The sequence below is a fragment of the Furipterus horrens genome, unplaced genomic scaffold (genome assembly GCF_987537825.1).
Source record: "Furipterus horrens unplaced genomic scaffold, mFurHor1.1.pri manual_scaffold_13, whole genome shotgun sequence".
Classification (NCBI taxonomy): Eukaryota; Metazoa; Chordata; class Mammalia; order Chiroptera; family Furipteridae; genus Furipterus; species Furipterus horrens.
This window is the reverse complement of record NW_028327183.1, coordinates 54,858,501-54,882,542: the sequence shown is the minus strand read 5'-3', so window position 1 is coordinate 54,882,542 and position 24,042 is coordinate 54,858,501. Positions and strand designations below refer to the sequence as shown.

The 24,042-nt window shown below is 51.4% G+C and overlaps 2 protein-coding genes across 2 annotated transcripts; both read left to right on the top strand.

The window, feature by feature from the left end:
- The first annotated feature begins 4,687 nt into the window (after positions 1-4,687).
- LOC149995409 (leukocyte immunoglobulin-like receptor subfamily B member 4) lies at positions 4,688-5,466 on the top strand. The gene is made up of 4 exons (XM_090259210.1): positions 4,688-4,721; positions 4,841-4,876; positions 5,061-5,345; positions 5,390-5,466. The coding sequence occupies exons 1-4, from the start codon at positions 4,688-4,690 to the stop codon at positions 5,464-5,466; spliced, it is 432 nt and encodes a 143-aa protein (XP_090115336.1).
- A 4,389-nt stretch (positions 5,467-9,855) lies between these two features.
- LOC149995408 (leukocyte immunoglobulin-like receptor subfamily A member 6) lies at positions 9,856-21,256 on the top strand. Its single transcript, XM_090259209.1, has 8 exons — positions 9,856-9,987; positions 10,106-10,141; positions 10,327-10,611; positions 10,756-11,061; positions 17,438-17,722; positions 17,866-18,192; positions 20,012-20,165; positions 21,112-21,256. Exons 1-8 carry the CDS (start codon positions 9,954-9,956, stop codon positions 21,254-21,256), a joined length of 1,572 nt encoding a protein of 523 aa, XP_090115335.1. The 5' UTR covers positions 9,856-9,953.
- The last annotated feature ends 2,786 nt before the right edge of the window (positions 21,257-24,042 follow it).

The window sequence follows — 24,042 nt, the reverse complement described above, 5'->3', positions numbered from 1 at the left end:
TTAAGGTTTATCTGGCAGAGAAAGGCTTTGATTTCAAAGTGCTTCTGATAATGGGCAATGCTGGAGGCCATGCTGTCGGCCTGACGTATGATGGCGTCCAGATAGACTTCTTGCCACCGAACACCACATCGCTCATTCAGCCAATGGATCAAGGCGTTATTCGCACTTTTAAGGTGCTCTACACCCGAAATGCCCTGCGAAACCTCACTGAAGCTATGGACTCGGATGAAGACTCCTCGCTAAAGGCGTACTGGCATGAGTACACAATTGCATCGTGTCTCCAAAATATTCAAAAGGCCATAAAGGAGGTGAAGAGTAAGACTTTGAATGCCAGCTGGACAAAATTGTGACCGAAGTGGTCCATGATTACAAGGGATTCTCTCCTGTTGGATACATCACTCTGCAGTGGATGAGGCTGTGAAGCTGGCGAAAATACTGGGAGGAGAGGGCTTCAGTGACATGACTACTGAAGACGTAAGTACCCTGATCAATGTGCACTCTCAACCGTTGATAGACGAAGACCTGGAGGAGCTGACTAAGTCAGCAGGTGAAGAAGAGGATGAGGAACAAGATGAACAACGGGTTGAAGAAAAGGAGGAGGTTGGCCTAACACTTGATTGTCTTGCAACCATGGTCAGAATGGCCAAAGAACTTCAACGACTGGCTGAAGAATGGGACCCCCATATGGTTCATTCGTTGCAGTTTGCAAATTCAATCGACAGTGCCATGTCAGTTTACAAAAACATTCTCAATCAGAAGAAGCAGCGCCAGCAACTCCCCATAACTATGTTCATCACTCGAATGAAGAGGTCAGTAACGCCTATGCCTTTAGCGGAAGTAGAAGTTGTGGACGAGCCTGAAGATACTACTGCGCCACCTGAAGAAGCGCCTGATGAAGTGGTGCCTTTAGAAGAGCTGTGATGCTCTTCTTTGCTCTGCAATACATTCATCTCATCTTCATCACCTTCATCATCATCAGTACTGCCCAGCTAATTCATCATCTTCATCATTCAAGTTGTAGTATACTTCACTGGTGAGTACCCATATAAAGTTTTACAGTACTGTATACGTATGTTGTTAAAGTTACATGGGTTTAAGAGTGTAGAATGCTTAAGAACATAAGCAGTGTTTATAAAAGAATGGAAAAGGTTAATAAGAAAATGGGAAAGGTTAATAAGGGACTGGGAATAGATTATAAGTGTGTGGGAAGAGTTTATAAAATCTTAAAATATATATAAATACTAATATAAATGTAAGGTTCCTACTTCGTGGATTTGCACCTATCGCAGAGGGTCTAGAACATAATACCCATGATAAGGGAGGGATCACTGTAATTTCTTTACAATTTAATTTATCTGCAACTTTTAGGACAGTATCCTCTCCAGACCACTGAGAGCAAGGACATCAATGTATATTTTCCTTCTAATTGTGGGTCTTTAAACGGCTAAAACTTCCCTGGAAATACACAAAATATACATGTTTTTGAATGAGTGTTGAATGGGGACCCTGCTGGCCTCAGGAGGTGGTGTTTTCAGAGTTGATTGGGCTGGGGAGGCCTGGAGCCCCCGGTAAGTGAGGGCGGCCCAAGCCGGAGGAGGCTGGGCTGCTGCCCCAGGACCAGGCAGGACCAGGCTTACCAGGGGCCGCGGGTTCCTCTGTGGCTCACCGGCTCTCTGCCATGGGCAGCAGGTGCAGGCAGGAACAGTCGTAGCGCCGGACTGGGCTCACTGTGCAGACGCTCTGAGGGAGGGGGAGGGCGTATTTCAGCCCACATGTGAGACTGAGGAGAAGGTTCCACAGCAGAGAGATTTGAAAGAAACAGAAATACACAAAACCCCCTCCACACAACTTCGGAGCAACAATCCCCAGGAATTCCAGGAGTGGGGGACTCAGAAGCTGGGCTGACAAAGATAATGAGACTCAGTATAAAACCTTCACTAACCACCTGGTCCTGGAAGGTACTTCTCCACTGCGTCTGGTATTGCCTCTGCTCTGAGGGAGTCTGGTCCCAGTGAGCTTGTCATTATTGTAATCTGCGTTTCCCATAGAACATTGTGTTAGGGCTTTTTTAAAAGATTGCATTTACTTTTAGAGAGAAGGGAAGGAAGTGAGAAAGGGAGGGAGGGAAACATCCGTGTGCAAGAGATACATCGATTGCTTGCCTCTTGCACCCCCCTCAACTGAGGACCTGGCCCGCAACCCAAGCAAGTGCCCTGACTGGGAATTGAACTGGCAACACTTTGGTTTGCAGGCCAGGACTCAATCCATGGAGCCACACCAGCAAGGAGATTCTATATTTAAATACATGCCTTTTATCACTTAGTTGGTCTTCCTCATGTCTGTAAAATGTTGTATTATTTATCTCTCATGCTGTTACTAACCATCATCCTCACTTCTTTCTTTGTGACACCACAGATATGACGTTCACCCTCGTCATTCTAGTCCCCAGGTACCGTCATTCCCCACCTCTGGGCTCCCTGCGCTGCCTGCAGGAAATTCCCTCTACGCTGCTCTCCGAGTCCGTAATTGGACCTCCAGCTGTGTCTCATCCTTGATGGGAAGAGTTGACTTAATGTGTCTACTCTGTGGGGCTGTTCATTGGTCAGATTTCTAACTCATCATATTCATCTAACAAAACAATTCACATTCTTAGCTCAAAATCTGAATCCTCCCTTTCTTTTTCAGACATTTAAACTGACAATAAATTGCTTTCATATTTTTCTGGTGACTCTCTTTCCTGCATGTGACACCCCCATTTCAGTAGACAGCTGTCATTATGAGGATTTCTCTACTGTCCACCCCTGATGGACATCTTCCCCCTCAGACGCCTGGTCTCCCACAGGCTTCTCTGGGGCTGTCCCGTGAGTCAGGCTGACGAGGGCTGAGGCAGTGCCCTTGCCCCATGGCGTCCTCTCTCTCGGACTCAGCATCTGCTCAGTGCTCTGCCCATCATGGCTGGTCCAATGGGAGCCTCACATGCATACACAGGGCGCACACCTATGGCTGACACATGGACTCGCTCTGTTTTAGGCCACCCAGGGGAGACTTCTCCCTGCTGACCATGAATATGGGCCAGTGGGCACAGCTATCCCAGTGCCTGTACAGACACAGGGGGCAGGGGCCACACTTCCAGCCTTCAGCTGCGCCCTGAACCTCCCCTCCTGTGGGGACCTGGGGTCCCGCTCTGTCCACACAGGGGACGCTCCTTCCTGTGACCCGTGGATATTCCTGGTCACAGGTGGCTACCAGCTTCAGCATTATGGGGCAACTTTCATTTCTCTTTCCTGCTCCTGTCTGTGCCCACAGCTTTTAAAACTGAAACCGGAAGAACCGGGTTCAAGCGGCCTGTCACCTACCAGCCCCAATAAGCAAGAGACAGGGATTGTATCTTTATGGGCGCTTTACTCAGATGGTCAGCGATCTGAGAAGAGACTGGGTTTGTGCCCTAACAGACTGTCTTAAATTCCATTATAAACAAACCCTTTTAATAAGGAAAAGAAAGTGTAGGTAAGGAATTTAGAATTCAGGGAAAAGGTTGGTCAGATAGAAGCTGCAGCATCTTTCCTCTGTGTCCTGGGCGGTGGTCACCTCACCCTGGAGCACAAGGGCTCAGATACCGTCCTGATTGCCTGCAGGCCTCCTGGGGCTGAAAGGTGGGAACGCTTATGGCCTCCTGAGTCAGGGTGGGTCAGACCTCCAGCTCCTGAAACAACAGCTTTTTACCTACATTGGTTACTAAGCTTATTAGCTGTTACCTGAAACTAAAATTTTCCAACATTTGAGTCCCCCATTTGTACCTGGACTGGAAACATATGTCTCCCTCCCGTGCACCCAGCACACTGACCCACAGCCTCTGAGGGTGGGGCTGATGACAGCAGGATCCAGGTGAGGAAACTGAGGCAGGGACAGAACATTACCCCACAGATCACTTGGGGATTTGTGATGAGCATTTAAATAAACATCTGCTTTAGGTCAAAATCAGAACTCTAACCCAAATCAGTGTCCCTTAAGCTAACAGCAGGACTTCAGCATGAGCAGGAGGCTTTAAGCAGGAAAGAGGGCCCTGAGGGGCAGGAATCACACTCAGAGGCGGTTCCCGTGAAGGCCGGGTGGGCGCGGTTGCTAAGGAAAAAGGGGAAGTTGGATTGGGGCTGTGATGGAAAGAAACCACACTCTGGGGCCAGGGCAAGGGGCGCGTTTCCTTCACCTCCTTCCCTGCATGTGCCCTTGGTGCTCATGGTCACGGTGACAAGGGACCTGCCTGCACAGCGAGAGGGGGACGTGTCTCTGTGATCTGAGCTCTGCAGACACAGGGACCATGTCTTCCTGAAGCACCTGCAGGGCCTGGGTGATCACTGTCCACAGGGAGGACACACAGGCAGATGCTGATGGATGGCTGAGGGGGCGGGTCCCTGTGGAGGAGGGTCTAACCTGGAAGGACAGGCCCCGGGTCACCTCACCTGAAAGGGGAATCCCAGGAAGCTTGGGGTTCTGTTTCTGGCTCCATCATGAGAATCAGGGCCGGGCTCCTGGGGAGACCCTGTTCCCCTTCCTGAGAGGCTGCTGACGTGACACCCCGTGACAGGGAGGGCCAGCCTCCCAGTGGCCACACCCTGTGCGTCTGTCTACCCTGAGGACACCGGGGTCTCTTCCTTCTGCACAGCGGGGTCCAGAGAGGAGAGGCAGCATGGCCCCCACCCTCACGGCCCTGCTCTGCCTGGGTGAGACGTGAGGAGGGGGAGGGGGAGCCCTGCTCTGCCAGGACCCAGGACTCAGGGCTCACAGGAGGAGGGTCCTGCTCAGGATTCAGGGCAGGTCTCTCACAGCGCCTCTCTTCCAGGGCTGAGCGTGGGGCTGCGGACCACAGGGCAGGCAGGTGAGTCTCCCCAGGTGTCCCAGGTCCCTCTCCTCACTGGGACAAGGCACCATATTCTCAGACATTGGGGGTGGAGAACTGCAGGTCTGGGCTGATGGATGAAAAACATCTGAGATGTTCAGGGCTGACAGCTGGACACTGGGGTTGGAAAATGACTTCTGACCCAGCCACTTATTCCTTCCAGGGGCCCTCCCCAAACCCACCCTCTGGGCTGAGCCAGGCACTGTGATCTCCTGGAGGAGTCCCGTGACCATCTGGTGTCAGGGAACCTCAGAGGCTGAGGAGTACCGTGTGGACAAAGAGGGAAGCCCAGGACCCTGGAAGAGACAGAAGGCACTGGATTCCAGGGACAAGGCCAAGTTCTCCATCACATACATGACACGGGACACTGCAGGGAGCTATCGCTGTTACTACCTCAGCCCCGCTGGCTGGTCAGAGCGCAGTGACCCCCTGGAGATGGTGGTGACAGGTGAGAGGGCACTCAGGGGTCCCCATCTTACGCTCTGCCCACAGGAAGGGGGTGCTCTCAGGGCGTCTACCCCTCACAGCCCAGCCCTGGAGGACGTGAGGGAGATGTGAGCCCCATTTAACTCTCTGCCTCCTTCTCTCCTAGGATTGTACAGCAAACCCAGCCTCTCAGCCCTGCCCAGTCCTGTCGTGACCTCAGGGGGGAATGTGACCCTCCAGTGTGGCTCATGGCAGGTATTTGGCAGGTTCATTCTGACTATGGAAGGAGAGGACAGGCTCCCCTGGACCCTGGACTCACATCCACAGCTCAGTGGGCAGATGCAGGCCCTGTTCCCTGTGGGCCCCGTGACCCCCAATCACAGGTGGACGTTCAGATGCTACGGCTGTTACAGAAACACCCCCCAGGTGTGGTCACAGCCCAGCGATTCCCTTGAGCTCCTGGTCTCAGGTGAGGCCCGTGACCCTGTTCTTTCTGTGCTCAGTCAGCTCAGGGCTCTGTCCTTGGAGAATCGGGGGCAGAAATCAATGAGAAGTGAAGGAGGTCCCTCGGAGGAGGTCCTGCCCATGGGAGGGTAGGAGGAGACAGGGCCTCCCGCTCCAGACTCCATGTCTGAATCTCAGCAGGAGACAGAGCAGGGAGGGCGGAGTGAGATGAGTGTGAAGTGAGGAGAAACGTGGTCAGACTGAGCAGAGCAGACAGACCCCTCCACTCACCTGCTGCCGTCCCCACCTCAGCGTCTGAGCCCTGGGTCCTGACCCCCACGGGACACCCTCCCAGAGAGAGGCAGAACCTCTGACCAGGGGCCCAGCCCTGTAGCCCCCCAGCTCACCTGAGACTCGGAGGGACCGTGCCCAGCTCATGAGGACAGGGGTTGGCTGCCCAGACTCGGTGTGAAACCCGTGTGCTCTCTGCCTTGTCTGCCCTCCTATCTGTTACTGCTCTTTTACTGAGAAAACTCAAGCAACACTTGCACTTATAAATTTAAGTTCTAAACCTTTCTGACATCAAAAAGTCAAATTTTTACTGCTATATTTTGTGATTATGTGAAATTTATCCATTCATTATGAAAAATAACCTTCATTAATATGAAGTGTTTATAGACGATGCTTCAAGAGACTTTTTGACTTCAGATACCTTTTGAGATTTTATTCCTAAAATTGTCTATACTCATAGTTCAAGAATTGTTCACATACTACATATATGTATGTATTTATATCTGAGGCCAATCCATGGATTCTGGGTCCTCAATGTTGAGTAATATAAGCTCCCATCTCCAGAAGAGTTCACTTGGATGGCTAAGTACCCCACAGGGAGCAGACAGGTAACAAAAACATATTATTTTCTGTAATGAGAGACCATATTTCTCGGCAACCCTGAATTCTCCAGGGGAGCCAATTATGTTCCAAAGTGCGTCAGGAGCCGAGTGTAAACTCACAAGGTACAGGGAGACTCAGAGAACCCCTGGAAGCAGACAGAATTCTTGCAGCACAGAGGACAGGTTCACCAGGGCTGAAGCTGTGACGTCCCCATAAGTGGGAGAGTTTGAGGACACTTGGATTGAGTGACATCATCAGTCCATGACCCCACTTCTTTGTGTTCTCAGGAGCAGCCGACACCATCAGCCCATCACACAACAGCTCAGGTACCAGGAATGGGGAACAGGGAAAACCCTCAGTGACGGGGCTGGGGCAGAGGGTCAGGTTCTGTCAAGGGAAGCCACATGCCCTGGGTGCATGTCCAGGATCATGGGGTGACATTGTCTGCCCTGACCCCTGAGACCTCTTTACCCACAATCTCTAGCCTCCCACCACCAGGACTACACGGTGGAGAATCTCATCCGTATGGGCGTGGCTGGTCTGGTCCTGCTAGTCCTCGGGGTGCTGCTGTTTTAGGCTCAGGACAGCGAGAGGAGGGCCCACAATGCAGCCGGGACGTGAACACAGAAGACAAAAAGTCCACCATTCAATGAGGTAGATTCTTGAAAATAAATCTTGTTGAGCAGGAAGTTCTCAAAAATAGCTAGAACATATAGTGAGTTAATGGACCATTCATAATTTCAAGAGCAGTGCAAGTCGTTGACATGATGAAATACGTCTCATGAGTTGCCTGTAGAGACTCTGGTGCTATTGAAGTGTGGACGGGGCCTCCCACCATTACTGATTTTCTTTCAATGATTGCCTTCTCTTCTCACTTCAATGGCGTGAGGCTACATCTGTGTCTTCTTTGGATCTGCACCTTCGTGCTCTGGTTCCCTTTCCCATGTGTGAGTCTACATGCTTCCTTATTTCTATTAGGCACATCCGTTGACGTAGACTGCTCTTCAGCTCACAGCACAGGGTATGTTCCAGAGAACTGAATACATGCATACAAGTAGGGCCCTCCCTGTTTTGAAAAACAGCATCCTGATTAGGACAGATAAATCTGAAATCATTCCTAAAAATGTCCTCTGCACCCATTGAGCCCTTGTGTCCTCACCGGATAATAGTTTCTTCAGAAATGCCATCAGTTTGAATGAGCACATTCAGGTTTGAAGCAAGCACCAGGCAGTGGACTGTAACCCAACTCTCTGAAATAATAATTTTTTAAAGCCTGGATTTGTGCTCCCTGGCACTGCGTGTTCTCTCTGCTTCTCTGCAAAACACCCAACTGTTAGCCTCTAGGGCTGTAGCAGACGCCATCCTCACCACGTTTTCCTGAAACTCCCCATATCTGTTGGCTTCTCTCTTTCTAGTCTCCCTGTATCTTATTGTCTAATTCCAGTCCCCCTGTATTGCGTCCTCAACATTTCCTCATTGCTGCCTTCCAGTTTCATAATTGTATCTTCAGATGTATCTTGATTTTGATGGAAATAATATTTTGAGTGTTATTTCAAATTTTATTTTCTACCTCTAACATGTTTGCCTAATTTGCTTCTAAAATTTCATATTCTTCTGTAATACAACCCCTGTTGTTTGAAGAATACAACTGTCTCCTTTATTTTTTCAGAAATCTAAATATACAATAAAAGGACTATTCCCTAACCTCTGTGTTCTGTTTTCTCAGATATGATGACCCCCGTTACTGACTCTGTAGGCAGTGCTCACACCACTGTGAGTCTGGGTCCATTCCTGCTGACACTCACCTCAGCTCACACACACCTGGTTCTCCACACACAGTCCCTCCCAGGGCTGTCCTGGCCTCAGGACTGAAAGTGGGTAGAGAGTTTCAGCTACTCTGCCACATGATATTTGCTGCTCAAACAGCATCTGAGCAGGATGTGCCTGGCAGGGATGACTCCAAGGTGAACCTCACACTCACACCTGGACAGACACCCATGTCAGACTCAACTGTATTGAGTCTGTTTCACACACACACACACACACACACACACACACGATGTGACTCAGTGCTGGATCAGTGGGCAGAGACATCCCAGATGGTCGAGAGGACCACAGAACTTCCAATTTGCACCTAGTGAAAGGTCTCCCTGCTGAGGGGACCCTGGAGTACCTGTCATGCCCGCACAGAATCAGGAGCCTCTACTCTGGGAACCCCTGGATACAGAGAGGTCCCCAGCTTTGGCCTCTTTTCTCTGTTGTGGTTCCCTCTCCATTTTGGAAACTTTCATTTTTTGTTTGTTTTTTTCCTCTGAAATGGCATTGGCTCTTGAGTGGGCATAGCTGTAGCCCACCTTAGACTGTGGGGTCCATCACCTGACTTCTCATGTCTCATCCCAACATCTTCATGGGATCTGAAATGAACAACGATAGACCCCGCCCACCCACACAGGAACGCTGACCCCAAATGCCCTCTGAGCACTGAGGTTCATGACAACATGATGCCGATGAGGAAACTGTAGCTCAGGGACTGATGGAACGTGAGCGCTCAGGTCACACAGGCTGTGGACCATGGAGGAATATTTCAATAGGGATCAGCTTTCTCCCCTAAATGAGAGAAGTAACCCACTCATTGTGAGGGGACGGCTCTTCTAAGGAACAGGGCACCTGAAGGGCAGGAATCACTCAGAAGCTGGTTCCCGTGAAGGCTGGGTGGATGGTTTTGCTACGAAAAAGGAGAAGTTGCTTTGGGGTTGTTATAGAAAGAAGCCACACTCTGGGGCCAGTGGGAGGGACACGTGTTTCCTTCCCCTTCCTTCCCTGCATGTGCCCTTGGTGCTCATGGTCACGGTGACACTGGACCTGCCTGCACAGCGAGAAGGGGACGTGTCTCTGTGGTCTGAGCTCTGCAGGCACAGGGACCACGTCTTCCTGAGGCACCTGCAGGGCCCGGGTGACCGCTGTCCACGGGGAGGACACACAGGCAGGTGCTGATGGATGGCTGAGGGGGCAGGGGCCCCATGAGGGAGGCTCTGACCTGGAAGGACATGCCCTGGGTCACCTCACCTGCAAGGGGCGTCTCAGGAGGCTTGGGGTCTGTTTCTGGCTCCATCATGGGAATGAGGGCCGGGCTCCTGGGGAGACCCTGTTCCCCTTCCTGAGAGGCTGCTGACGTGACACCCCGTGACAGGGAGGGCCAGCCTCCCAGTGGCCACACCCTGTGCGTCTGTCTACCCTGAGGACACCGGGGCCTCTTCCTTCTGCACAGCGGGGTCCAGAGAGAAGAGACAGCATGGCCCCCACCCTCACGGCCCTGCTCTGCCTGGGTGAGACGTGAGGGGGGAGGGGGAGCCCTGCTCTGCCAGGACCCAGGACTCGGGGGCTCACAGGAGGAGGGTCCCGCCCAGGATTCAGGGCAGGTCTCTCACAGCACCTCTCTTCCAGGGCTGAGCGTGGGCCTGAGGACCCCAGTGCAGGCAGGTGAGTCTCCTCAGGTGTCCCAGGTCCCTGTCCTCACTAGAGACAAGGGACCACATTCTGGGCGATTGGGGGTGGAGATCAGCAGGTCTGGGCTTACGGATGAAGGACGTGTGAGATGTTCGGGGCTGACAGTTGGGCACTGGGGTTGGGAAATGACTTCTGACCCAGCCCCCGATTCCTTCCAGGGACCCTCCCCAAACCCACCCTCTGGGCTGAGCCAGGCCCTGTAATCCCCTGGGGGAGCCCTGTGACCATCTGGTGTCAGGGGACCGTGGAGGCTGAGGAGTACCGTGTGGACAAAGAGGGAAGGCCAGGGCCCTGGGACAGACAGAAGCCACTGGATCCCAAGAACAAGGCCAAGTTCTCCATCACAAACATGACACGGGACACTGCAGGGATCTATCGCTGTTACTACCTCAGCCCTGCTGGCTGGTCAGCGCTCAGTGACCCCCTGGAGCTGGTGGTTACAGGTGAGAGGGCACTCAGGGGTCCCAGCCTCAGGCTCTGCCCTCAGGAAGGGGATGTTCTCAGGGTGTCTCCCCCTCACAGCCCAGCCCTGGGTGACATGCGGGAGGTGTGATCCTCATTTAACACGCTGTCTCCTTCTTCCCTAGGATCCTATAGCAGCAAACCCATCCTCTCAGCCCTGCCCAGTCCTGTCGTGACCTCAGGAGGGAACGTGACCCTCCAGTGTGGCTCACGGCAGGGATTTGGCAGGTTCATTCTGACTGAGGAAGGAGAGGACAGGCTCCCCTGGATCCTGGACTCACAGCGACACCCCAGTGGGCTCTTCCAGGCCCTGTTCCCTGTGGGCCCCGTGACCCCCAGCCGCAGGTGGACGTTCAGATGCTACGGCTGTTACAGGAACACCCCCCAGGTGTGGTCACAGCCCAGTGACACCCTGGAGCTCCTGGTCTCAGGTGAGGACAACTCATCCTGGCCCCTGAGTGACTTAGTGAGGAGGCAGGTCTCAGGGACAGCCCTGGTGGCCGGTCAGGGGAGGAGGTGCTGGGGTTCTGGGCCCAGAGGCCCTGGGAGTGAGAAGCAGTGAGAGCGGGAGGCTCAGGGAGGGCGACGGGTCCTCACGGGGCTGCTCAGGCCCCTCCTCCCCGTTCAGAAATCAGCTCAACGGTCACGTCCAAGGAAGACCTTCACTCCTGACACTGCCCACAGCAGACCTGCCTCCTTGCACCTGATATAGTCTCCTTTTCTCAGAGAGAGAGAGAGAGAGAGAGAGAGAGAGAGAGTGAGTGTGTGTGTGTGTGTGTGTGTAAATCTGACCAGCATATTTCATCCGGTGTGTATTCACAGGTTTCCTATTTATCTGCTCAGCCACAGAAAACCAAATGCTGTCATAATGACGTACTGACTCAGCACTAGCATTTGAAAATAATATGCATAGATCTGTGTGTGCTTGGTATGTGTAAGAGTGTATATATGTGTATATATGTGGATACATGTAAATTTTATACAAGCACAATAATCTCTCACACATATCCTATGGTAGGCAGTCCTGACTATGGGAAGAATTATTACTGATGGATTAAATAGGGGATGAACCACCAGGTGAAGGGGATAAACTTGGTTAAAAAGGGGGTCAGAGCCTGGCCTCAACCCAATGGTCTACTGACATCGGACCCCAAGACCACCATCCCCTCATCCCAGTACCTGTGTTCTCAGCTATAGAATAAATGGATACTCTTTTCCCGAAGCAATTAAGCAACGTGGTCCTGGGTCCCAGAGTGAAACCATAATGGAACAGAGCTGCATTGAATTGGAGAGAAAACTGTTGTGAACTTGGGGAACCACCAAAATAGGTTCCACCGGGACGGAGAAATGGGAATCTGCATTCGCGTGAATGACGAGGATTCCAGAGGGCACCTTCCTCCGCAGAGAAAGGTGTCACTAAGGTTGACACAGAGCTTATGCTGCGAGAAGTGGGTAGTAGACCTGAGAACGCAGGGAAAGGCTGGGTCAGGTCCCATCTTTTTGTGGTTCTCAGGAGCAGCCGGCACCATCAGCCCATCACAGACCAGCTCAGGTACCAGGAGTGGGGAGCAGGGGAAATCCTCAGTGACGGGGCTGGGGCAGAGGGTCATGTCCTGTCAGAGGGATGCAGGGGCCCTGGGGTGACTTTGTTTTCCCTGACTTCTGTGACCTCTTTCCCCACACTCCCTAGCCTCCCACCCCCAGGACTACACGGTGGAGAATCTCACCCGCATGGGCGTGGCTGGTCTGGTCCTGGTGGCCCTCGGGGTGCTGCTGCTTCAGGCTCGAGACAGCGAGAGGAGGGCCCACGCTGCAGCCAGGACATGAACACAGAGGGGACGGGCACCGTTCAGAGTGGGGGAACGTGGAACCCAGCTGATGACCCGGGACATGGCGAAGGACAGTCTCGGCCGCAGCTAGGGAACTGCTGCTAAGATCGTCCAGGGGAGCAGACGTGGTGGCGAGGTTTGGGGGCAGGAAACACAAGCCATGTTTTTGGAAAGACGCCTCCTCCATCCCACTGTGGGGCTGTCCCTCCCAGTCATCGCGGACACCCATTGACTGTCCTTTTCTCACCGCTGTAACATGAGCGTCGCCCACACGGCTGGTTTGGATTCACATCTACACACCCCTTCATGCTGGATCCCATTCATATGAACAGCTGTGGCATCTTCATTACACAGAAAATATTTTTAAATGTAAAGAACAAAGTATAGGCACCTGCCATATTGTCGGTGAACATCAAATCTCTGCAGCTAAATATAAAGTTAAACACAAAAGATCCCATTTCTGTGATTTTATATGAAATGTCCAGGGAAGAAAGCCCATTGAGACAGAAATCAGGTGGTTTCTCAGGGGCTGACGTGCAGGAGAGACGGGAGCTGGACAGCTTGGTGGAATTTGGGGCATGAAAACCTCTGAAACTAGAGAGACGTGATGGTGCAACATCATGAATTTACTCAACTCCAGTGAATTCTATGCTTTAAAAGGTTTAATTCTATGTTTTGTGAATTTTACGTCATCAAAAAGAAATGCAAGTCAACTACATGGTTCCCTGTGGGTCCCTTTTACATAAGAAGTTGCACCCAGTCCCCATGCTGTTTCATAGGAGGTGGGACCCCCCAGTATGAGATGCCTTCATGGCCCAGTGCTCAGGGCTCAGCCCCTGGTGGGAGGCCACCCTCGCTCCAGGGTGTGGGGGTGCAGGATCCAGGGTGAACAGCATGTTGCTGTGCCCCTTCATCTGCACCCACCTGCCATTCAACCATGGACGCCCCACATCTATAAGTCCCTTGCTGGATGGGTGTTGGGGGGGCATGGGTAGACCTGTGACTCCCAAGCAATGCTTCTTCCTACACAAGTCCCTGCAGCCCGCATCTCAGTCAGGCCCCAGATGACACCAGATGGAGGGTCCTCATGTCTCGGGCACTGCTGCTCCTCACGACAACCATGAGAGCTGAGCTTCCAACGTCTCTGCAATGAGGAAGATAGAGCGGAAGTTACTGGTCAACACAGACGGTCAGTCGGTGCTTCTCCACGTTGTAATCACAGCCTGTGAACTGTCCGCACCTGGTTCCTCTGCCCAGCGCGTGGGGGTGGAATCACTGCCGTGCCCCCTGACAGTGCCTGTGGCTGACAAGCGGGCTGAGGTCAGCTCTCCACCCCAAGCAGAGCCCCCTCCTCCTGCAAACCAGACCCTCCCCAGGGACCACCTCCCCTCCCCAGACCCACATGCCTGAGTCATGACCGCACGGTCCTTGTTATGGCGCCCATGAGCCAACCGGCTCAGAGCAGAGGCCTCTGCACACGTCCTAGACCAGATAATGACAAAGAAGTTTCTGCAGCCTCTCACTCAACTGTACACATGGTTTTGCTGTAGGAAGTGGGGAGGAATTCACAAGAAGTTCTCACAACAACTTAGGGTGCTGATTAGCCCGTCACCCAGGGGCCTGTCATGTTCGAGTTTCATCACCGTTTATTACCACAAAGTCTCCTACAGTCTATTCACACAGAGTTGTGTCTTTTTAAACCAGCAGTCTGTTCACACGTTTTTTGTGTCCACACATTTTTACAACATATTTTATTTATGTATTTTTAGAGAGAGGGCAATGGAGGGAGAAAGAGAGACAAATTTCAATGTGTTGTTGCGTTTCACTCGCTTTCAAATGGGGACCTGGCCTGAAACCCAGGCATGTGCCCTGACTGGGAATCGAACCAGTGACTCTCGGTTTGCAGGCCGGTGCTCAATCCACTGAGCCACACCAGCCAGGGCTGTTCACACTATTTGTTACTGACAATTTTCCTGTAACCTTCACAATAAAGTGCCTGGTGAGCAGAGACCTCGTGTGACAGGGCACAGCACACCCTGGTGACTATGTGTCTGTAGAAGAATCAGCCTCTTCCTCAGCGCCCTGTGGTGGCCCCTAGCGTGTTTGGGTCCCTCCTTCACCAGCAGGTCCCCACACTCCATGACTAAGGTGACAGACGCCCTCTGATCACATCAGTCCTTTGGTTTTCTCCTCAACAAATGACCAAAATGGCACCACATCACCCACTGCCTACACACTGCGCTGTCTGAGTCACTGATCAGCACTGCGTGTGTCCAGGGGAGGAAGCGGCACCTCCCCCCGTGAACTTCATGCCTGGACAGGCAACTGCTCAGCAGATGTTGGTTGGTTGCGGGAATGAGAAAGGTCGGAAGAAATTTTCATTTACGTTGTCTCAGGAAAGGGAACTGAAATGCCCACGGGCACATGGATTCTACAAAAGGCAGAGTCAGGGCTGCCACAGAAACTGGGCTGCTCCTGAGTCCTGCCCTGTGCCCTCTCCCCTGCTGTCCCAGGACAGGTGTCACGCTCTGGATTTGGGTTCCCCATGAAGTAGAGGCAGAGCCTGAGGGGTCTGCTGAGACTCAAATCTGGTCTGAAAGCTCCCAGAACCTGCTGTCACCTTGACGAGATTGCAGCTGAGGAGGAAACTGTGACTTGTTCCACGGAGCCAGGACCTTGTCACACATATTGTGTCCTTCTGCCCTGAGGGGCTCTGTGGACTTCATACGCCATCTGCACCACTGGAAAGCCTGGGAGACAGCGCCATGACCCGGACCCTCATTGCTCTCCTCTGCCTTGGTGAGTTTTGGGGAAAAGAGAAGGATTGGTCCCCTCCCCTCCCAGGTCCATGACTCAGGAGGCTCAGTGGAGGCTCAAATTCTAAGGAGAAGAGATATTGGTTCAGCACTCAGAGGCCCAGACAGTTACCAAGGAAAAGGGGGTTCATTTCCATGGTGCCTTGGTGTAAGACCCCAAAATGAGTGTTGAGGAAAACAGGTCTTTATTTACAAGATTTCAACCTGGGGGTGGGGAGCTGTGAGCATTTCGGCTCAGAACCCTTTTCTCCCACAACAACCAGGACTTCCCTTGCTCCCCAAAAGACTATAAACTAGAAATATGCCCAGTAGTTCCCCATCCCTTATCTGTCAGCTCTCTCATTCAGGATGTGGGGTGCAATGTCATCATGAAACAGAACCCACAGGCTCATCAGCTCTGACGGGCTCGATGGCCTGCCACCAAAAACCATAACATCCTATACCAGTTTGGAGAAAGAAAAATATTTGCTTATTTAAAAATTGTACAGATTTAGATTAATGGTGGATTTCTGCTGTTAAGTCTTTTGTTCTTTAAAATACCCACAAACACATAGTTCTGCCTCCCTCTGCTAAACCAGGCTAGTTTCAGATCAGAGAAGCCAGAGGTGCTATTTCCCTCTAGGGGAAAAGAAGTCTGTGGCTTCGTATTTCCCAGACTCAGTTCAGCTTTCTCAGCTCCCATCCTTTTGTGCCTGATTGGGGAGGTTTTGCCTGTTGCGAGGTTTTTCAGGTCTTAATCCAGAACCATGTAGCACCTTCTTACGTGCCCAACCTTAAGGCAGGCTGGTGAGCTGCTTCTGTTCCCTTTGAAGCCACATGGCTTTCTTTTTACCTCCTCGCAAACTACATGGAGTTCCCCTGTTTACGGTGCCGCCTTATTTTTAAACGCCTCAGTGTGGCCTGTGACCAGTCCATGTGTAGCGACCAGTCGTGGCCACTTGTAGAATTTTGCGCAGGCCCCATAAGCATGTCATCACCACTCGATGGTCAAAGCCTCTCCCATCTCCTTGGCACGTGGAATGGCCATAGCTCTTCACATATTAAGACAGTAGGTATATCTCAGGAAAATAGCTGTGCTCCACTGAATCCCACCCTCCATCCCCAAAACACAGGTTGTGGGGAGTCGTTGGGGATCCCGCTCTTTAACAATCAGACTCCATATAACAGTCCAGGAAAGCCTGAGCTGTGGTGCACTGGGTCATGGAGAAGCCCAGGAAAGGCACAAGCCATGTGAGTGTCCTCCCCGCATGTCCCGAGTTCCAGGAGCCCAGATAGAGTCCAGGTCGACAAGGCAGAGTCCTTGGTGGCTTCTGAGTCGCTGGAGTGGCACAGTCATAGCAGCAGCCGCCTGCTTTCTCACCGGCCCAGGCCGCAGGCCCCCTCCCGCAGCAAACCGGCTCTCCTACACAGCTGCCCCGCTCCCCACCATGGCTCTGCCTTTCCTACACGCAGGCCTCACGGCGGGCTGCTGCGGCGCCTCTGCAGCGTTTTCACACCGCGTGGCCCCGCTCACCGACAGGCGCCGCCTTCCATTCATCCTGGTCCTGCCCTTCCTTCAGCAACGTGGCTCCTGCTCTCAACTTCCTTTCAAACCCTGTGGCCCTCTCTTAATGGCTGCCACCTCATTTTAAACCCCTGACTGTGGCCTGTGATGCAGTCAGGGTGTTGACCAGTCCTGGCTACTCCAGAATTTTTTCAAGGCCCGGAAAGCTGCTTCTTCATCACCATTCTATGGTCAAAGCCCCTCCCATCTCCTGGTGCCACCGCCATTGGCAGAACTGAGAACCCAGCTACCAGCCACAGATGCGCCAAGTCCCTGTAAAGCTGCAGAATCTCCCTCTCACATCCCCAAACCAGGGGCTGTGGGGAATCTGGGGGAGGCTGCTCTGTAACAAGCCCAGTTCTGGAGCTCCTGTGTGTGGGTTCAAGGACAGTCTCACCCGACTCTCTTCCAGGGCTGTGTCGGGGCCCATGGGACCACGTCCAGGCTGGTGAGTCCTCCCCCAAACCTGCTGCTTCAGCCCCAAGTCACCACTGGGCAACTGGGGGCACACAGTGGGTCTGGGCTGATGGGGACCAGTCTGGGAGGGGCTTTGAAGCAACAGCTGGGGAAACTGAGGGGACAAGGACACCCCTGACACTTCATGTCTCTTCCTTTCCAGGAGTCCTCCCCAAGCCCTCCATCTGGGCTGACCCAGGCCCCGTGGTCAGCAAGGGGAGCCCTGTGACCATCTGGTGCCAGGGGCCTCTGCAGGTGGATGCCTACACTCTGTATAAAGAGCCGTACTCTGTACCGAGGGCGACAGGGAACCCACAGGACCCCAGCAATAAGACCGGGTTCCCCATCGAATCCATGAGCACCTATGATGGGGGGAGATATCAGTGTGCCTATCACAGCTCCAGTGGCTGGTCTGAGCGGAGTGACACCCTGGTGCTGGTGGTGACAGGTGAGAGGGTGGAACCAAGTCCCCTTCTCCCAAGCAAAGAAGATCAGAGTGCGGCTCAGGGGGACCTCACTTCTCACAGCACACACCTGGGGGAGGTGGAGTGATGGTCCCACTTTTAACACAGTTCCTTCCTTCTCTCTCAGGAATGTATGACGCACCCTCCCTCTCAGCCGAGCCAAGCCCTGCGGTGGCCTCAGGACAGAATGTGTCCCTCTCATGTGGCTCTGTGTTCAGTCAGCACTTCCACCTGGTGAAGGAGGGAGCAGCTGACCAGCCCCAACACATGGAATCCATGACCTCTGACAAGGGGTGGAAGGACCGGGCCATCTTTCCTGTGGGTCCCGTGCGCACCTCGCATGCGGGGACCTACAGATGCTATACTTCTTTCACCCTCTTCCCCTATGGGTGGTCACACCCCAGTGGCCCTCTGCATCTCAGGGTCTCAGGTGAGGGCACTCATGCTCAGCCCCTTCTCTGTTCTGAACCCCAAATCACGGATCTAGGCAGTGTGCCCAGAGGAGCCCTGGGGGTCATGGGGCTTCAGTGACACTGGCCTTTTGGGACCTGAACCACAGGCAGGAAGCTTAGGGAGTGAGCCTGGAGGACAAGCACTGCAGTTCAGTGGGCAACGTGGGGTCCCGACAGTGATGCGTACTGAAGGGAAGATACTGAGGATCATGGGAAACCAACCTTCGTGGAAGAGAAATGGGACTTTACGGGACAGCAAGAGGCAGGCACAGCCCCACATCTTCCATTGGTTCGTGTCATGCAGCATTTGGGGTCCACAGACCCTCACTCACGTGGACCAACTTCATGGCTGTTGGGTAGCAGAGTCTTCTTAGACCAGCAGACACACGGGCTCCACCAGGCTTTTTCTAGTTTCCCAGTTTCTATTTCAATTAATCAAGTGTTTACAGAAGGGCTTGTTTCCTAAAGTGCTGGGGATAAAAGTGGAGACTTAAGGATGGGACCGCATGTCTCAAGTAGCGCTGAGGTCACTGGGTCCTGTGTGGTCAGTGTGAGAGGAGATGCATGAAGGGGAAGATACCCAGCTCAGGTGGGGAGGAAAGAGTGGGTGCCATGCCTGCCTCTGTCCGTGGTGCTGATTCCAGGGTCCTGCGTCATCCTGGCACCTGTGCACTCAGGCCCACAGAGGAAGACAGAGTAAAGTGGGCCTCTTGTTTCTGGGTCAGGGTGACTGAGGATCCACTGGGAGTCTAGGCTGAAGTGGAGTTGGCTCAGCTCCCTTGAGATGAATCTCAGTGACAAAATCTTATCATATCTGGGACTTGGTCCTCTCGTGTATCAAAGCAGGAGTCTACCCTGCCTGGAATTGAAAAAGTTCAATCAGCTTAGAACTTTGGTTCCAGTGAATGCTTGTGGGAGAAACAGCATGAGTCCACTCTGAGCATGTCCTGTCTCCACTGGGGATCAATGTCATTACGTGGATGTGGAGAGATGGCAGGATTTCTGCTCAGTTTCCACGAGCACCAGGTTGTCAGATGAATCAGGTCATTTTCCAAAACACCTCCTATAAGGACTCATACCAGTGCCCCTTCCCCTCCCAGAGTTCCCTGTCTTTCCTGGAATGTCAGTTCTCACATTATCAGAGTCTGTCTTATATCAATACATACCTATATCTTTATCCAGGTGTTTACTTAAACCTTTTATCCCATCATTTATCTCTTCTGCTTGTTTCTTATCGATCTTACTATCTAGGTTACAAAACTCAATAAATAATCAAGTCTGGAAAGTGTGGTAATCCTTGATCTCAGAAAGATTACACGGTGTATTCTATGTGTTCAATTATTTCTTTTCTAAAGAAGAGATTGATAAAAGAACTAAAAGTCACATGAAAATATATAATCCTAATCCGAGAGCGAGGGAGCTAGCTGAGGTGGAGGAACTCCTTCGTGCTCCTGATCTCAAGAAGACATAAAGGCCCACAAAGTCTCCTTTGTATCCTAATTAGATGCAGACAAGACCCCAAAAATGGCCATCTCAGGGGAAGCGAAGGGCAGTACTAGATACAGAGACTCACTGGAGATCACAGAAGGCTTGAGTGTTCCCACATATCCTCACCCTCGTCCTGTGTGTGTTTGTTTTTCAGGAGCAGTTGATACCCAGGGGCTATCACAGAACCAGACAGGCTCCAAGACTGGTGAGTGAGTCGTGATTCCCTGTTAGGGCGCTGAGGCAATGGGGTCAAGTCCAGTCAATGGCAGTCGCATGACTGGGAGAGACATCCAGAGATCCTGGGGTGCTTCAACATGACCCTGACCTCTGTGACCTCTTTTCCTCCATCTCCAGCCTCAAACACCCAAGACTACACAGTGGAAAACCTCATCCGCATGGGTGTGGCTGGCTTGGTCCTCGTGGTCCTGGGGGCGCTGCTGCTTCAGGCCTGGCACAGTCAGGGAAGCCCCAACAATGCAGCCAGGACGTAAACACGGGAGACAACAAACGAACCATCCAGCAAGATAGAGCCTTGGAAAAGCCTGGAGACATGGACGATCTTGGGAACCTGCTGAGAATGGCGAGGGGGTGTGTGTGGCTCTGGTACAGGGAGAGGTCAGGACTGGTGGACAGACAGAGGCCTCCCCTAGTTCAACGGGGTCGCTGCGCTTCATTCTGCTCTTGGTTTTCCTTGACTGGTCCCTCTATTCTCAACCCCATGGCATGGGGCTAGAGCCCACATCACAGGTTCGAATCCACACCTGCGCTCAACCTCCATCTCTGGTCTGCTTTCAGGGAAAACACTATTCTCACTTTTATTGATGACATTCGCTGAGTGTGTGTCTCTTTGGTCAGACACCAAATCTGTTTTAAATGTGAATAAATCCGAATAAATGAATAAATACCAAGAATAGTTTGGACTTATAGATGCAGACGACAGTATGACGGTTACCAGGTGAATGGGAGCAGGTGAGGAAAGGAGATTTGACTCTGGAAGAGGAACACAGTGCAATTACGGATGATGTTTATAGAATTGTATACATGAAACATCTGTGACATTTTAACATTTATTATTTTTATAGGGAGGGGAAGGGAGGGGGAGAGAGAGAAACATTGATGTGCAGAGAAACAGATTTGTCGGCTCAGTCCGCCCCCAGCCGTCGGCCCTAACCAAGAATATTGATCATTCAACGCACCTGGTAATGTTCTTCCAGAAATGCCGTGATTATGGTGAAGGAGAGCACTAGCTGGAAATGACGGTCAGGTGGTGTGTTTAGGAACCTGCTCTAAGAAAACACGTTTGGGGTTCTCCATCCATCAAAGCCCTGAACTGTAGCTTTTGCCTAATTCCCGGGTGTGAATGCTTCCTGAGGGCGGGAGGAGTGGCCACCTCCCTCTGCCCGGACCTCCCCGCCTGTCTCCCCCTCCATCAGCTTCACCGAGTCCCAGCCGCGCACCCTCTCCGACAGCTTGGCGGTGGAGAACCGTCCAGGTTACTTCCCGACCATGTGCCCTGGGCCGGCCCCCGAGTTCTCGTCCCCCTGCCCTCCCCGCCCATCCCTCTGGTCCCAGGCCTAGCCCACCTGCCCAGGTCCTGTGCCCGCACCATTCCCGCTAACACAAGCCACCAAGTCCCTTCCCGGGCTGCGCCAAAGCTACCGCAAGTGGTCACACCTCCAACCGCCCCTAAGAACACACACAGGTGAGCGCCCCTGTGCCTGCGACAGGCTCACCTGCAACAAGAAGTTCGCGCAATCCGACAAGATGGCCCGCCACGACCTGACGCACAAGGGGCAGAAGCGCTTCACCCGCAGCGACCACCTGTCCAAGCTCTCGCGCTGCCACCCCGATTTACCCGTAACGGATTCGCAGCCCTGCAGCCTGGCCACAGCCCCGCGCCCGGCCCAGCTCTCAGCTCTGCCCCTGCCGGCCTGCAGGGCCCCGCAGGAGCCCACCCGGAGCTTGCCCCACGCGCTCGCTGTCCAGGCCCATTCCAGCGGTCCCCTGAAGTCCTAAGATGCCTCCGATCCCCTCAAGACAGCAAGGACGAGACCTGATGGTGGACTTGGGTCAGCTGGACCTTAGACGTGACCCCAAACATGGGTGGCTGGGATCTGTGTCTGTACAGAGCCATGACCTATTTTTTAAAATGACAAAATTTTAAATGACGGTGTTTACCAATAACTGGCCAGACACATTGAAACTTGAGGACAAGACATACAATTTAGGGATCCTGCCAGAAGAGGGAGCCATCCAATGTCTGAGAGGCCCCGGAACCTAAGCTGGACCAGCCAAAAGGATCCGTCACCTGAAGGCAGCTAGTCACGCTTGGAGGACGTGACCGCTACTTCAGACACATAAAGAGAGCACGAAACTCCAAAGAATGCGAAGAATCAAAAACATAACAACACCAAAGATCATAGTTACTGCCGCCCCCCCCAACATCTGACCCCAAAGACATGGAGATCTGTAACTTACCTTGTAGATGATTCAAAAGTAACCTAATGAGCTACAAGACAAAGAAATGAAAGACGATTCAATAAAGTCAGGAAAACATTACATGGGTCAAGTTGGAACGTTAACAACGAGACAGAAATCATAAAAGAAAACCCATAAATTCTGGGGCTGAAGAAGTCAATGAATGAAATGAACAATGGTATAAAGGGCATAGACCAAACAACAGATCAAGAAAAACCGGAGGCCAATATCCTTATTGAATATAGGTGCAAAGTTTTATACAGTTTTATACACCATAATCCAGTGGGCTTTAACACAGAGTCCCAGAAATATGAAAGAACATTTCAACATATGCAAATCAATAAGATTTTTCACCACAATAATAAAGTAACTGATATAAAACATATGGTTGTTTCAATAGATGCAGAGAAAGCATTTGAGAAAATACACCATTCTTTCATAGTAAGCACTGTCAACAAAGTCGAGAGTAGAAAAAGCACATCTTTACAAAATAGAGGTCCCATGGGGCAAGCCCAGAGTTAACATCATACTCAACAGTGGAAAGCTGAAAGGTTTTCTTCTGAAATCAGAGACAAGAGAAGGATGCCCACTCTCAACCCTCTTATGCAACTTATACTAAAAATCCTAGGTAGAGCAGACAGACAAGAAAAAGAAATAAACACGTCAAAACCAAAAAGAAAGAAATAAAACTGTCTGCAGATGATACAATCTTATATATAAAAATCCTAAAAATGCAACCAAAACATTGTTACAATTAATTAACAAGTTCAGTAAAGTTGAAGCATAAAAAGTAACCATACAGAAATCAATTGCATATCTATACAGGAACCACGATATATCAGAAGAAGAAATTTTAAAAAATGCCATTTACAGTAGCATCAAAAAATAATAAAATTCTTTAAAATGAATATAATAAAGGAGGTGAAAGATCTGAACTTCAAAAACTGTAAGATTTTAATGGGAGAAATTGAAAAAAAATAGGTGGAGACATGCCTCATGTTCAGTTTGGAAGAAGTAAGTAAAATGTCCACATTGTGGTCCTCGCTGATGTGGCTCAGTGGATTAAGTGCCAGCCTCTGGGCAGAAAGATCGCTGGTTCGATTCCCAGTCAGGGCACATCCCTGGGTTGCGGGCCAAGTCCCCAGTTGGAGGTGCATGACAGGCAACCACACATTGATGTTTCTCTCCACCTATTCCTCCTTCTCTTCCCATCTCTCTCAAAACAAACAAATACATATTTTTTAAATAAATAAAATGAAAAAAAATGTCTGCAATGACTGATGAGATCTATATGCAAATTCAATAAAATCCCTATGTAAATTCCAATGACGTATTTCACCAAAGTACAAAAGACAATACTTAAATTCATACAAAACCACAAGAGACCCTGAAAAGCCAATGAAGTCTTGAAAAAAAGGGACAAAGCTACAGGAAGCACGCTGCCTGATATCAAACTATACTACAGAGCTATAGTAACTAAAACAATGTAGTAGTGGCAAAAAAAAATTTTTTTAAGACACATACACCAAAGGATCAGAATTAAACGTTCAGAAATAAACTCATGCACACACCGCTAACAAATATATGACAAAGGGAAGGCATTTGGCAAAATTCAAGAAACTCTCAGCACACCAGATATGGAAGGGAACTTTCTCAATCTGATAAAGGGACAAGTACAAAGGCTACATTGAACATCACATCTAATGGGGAAACTGAATGTAGGTGGAAAATACACAGGAGGTGGCTGGAGACAATGACCTGAAGCTCAAGTAGGAGACTTGTGCGGGGAAGGCCCTTGGTCTTGAAAGGCACTTGTCCCAGTGGCATAGTTCACAAATCTAGACCAAATATTTCAAAAATTATATGGAGCAAAAGTTGTTCTTCTT

Excerpts from the sequence above, each read along its gene's own strand:
- LOC149995409 (XM_090259210.1), top strand. The coding sequence starts at position 4,688 with ATGGCCCCCACCCTCACGGCCCTGCTCTGCCTGG. Across the intron at positions 4,722-4,840 it reads CACGGCCCTGCTCTGCCTGG|GGCTGAGCGTGGGGCTGCGG; the intron begins GTGAGACGTGAG and ends CCTCTCTTCCAG. Across the intron at positions 5,346-5,389 it reads CCTGGAGATGGTGGTGACAG|GAAGGGGGTGCTCTCAGGGC; the intron begins GTGAGAGGGCAC and ends CTCTGCCCACAG.
- LOC149995408 (XM_090259209.1), top strand. The coding sequence starts at position 9,954 with ATGGCCCCCACCCTCACGGCCCTGCTCTGCCTGG. Across the intron at positions 9,988-10,105 it reads CACGGCCCTGCTCTGCCTGG|GGCTGAGCGTGGGCCTGAGG; the intron begins GTGAGACGTGAG and ends CCTCTCTTCCAG. Across the intron at positions 10,142-10,326 it reads GAGGACCCCAGTGCAGGCAG|GGACCCTCCCCAAACCCACC; the intron begins GTGAGTCTCCTC and ends GATTCCTTCCAG.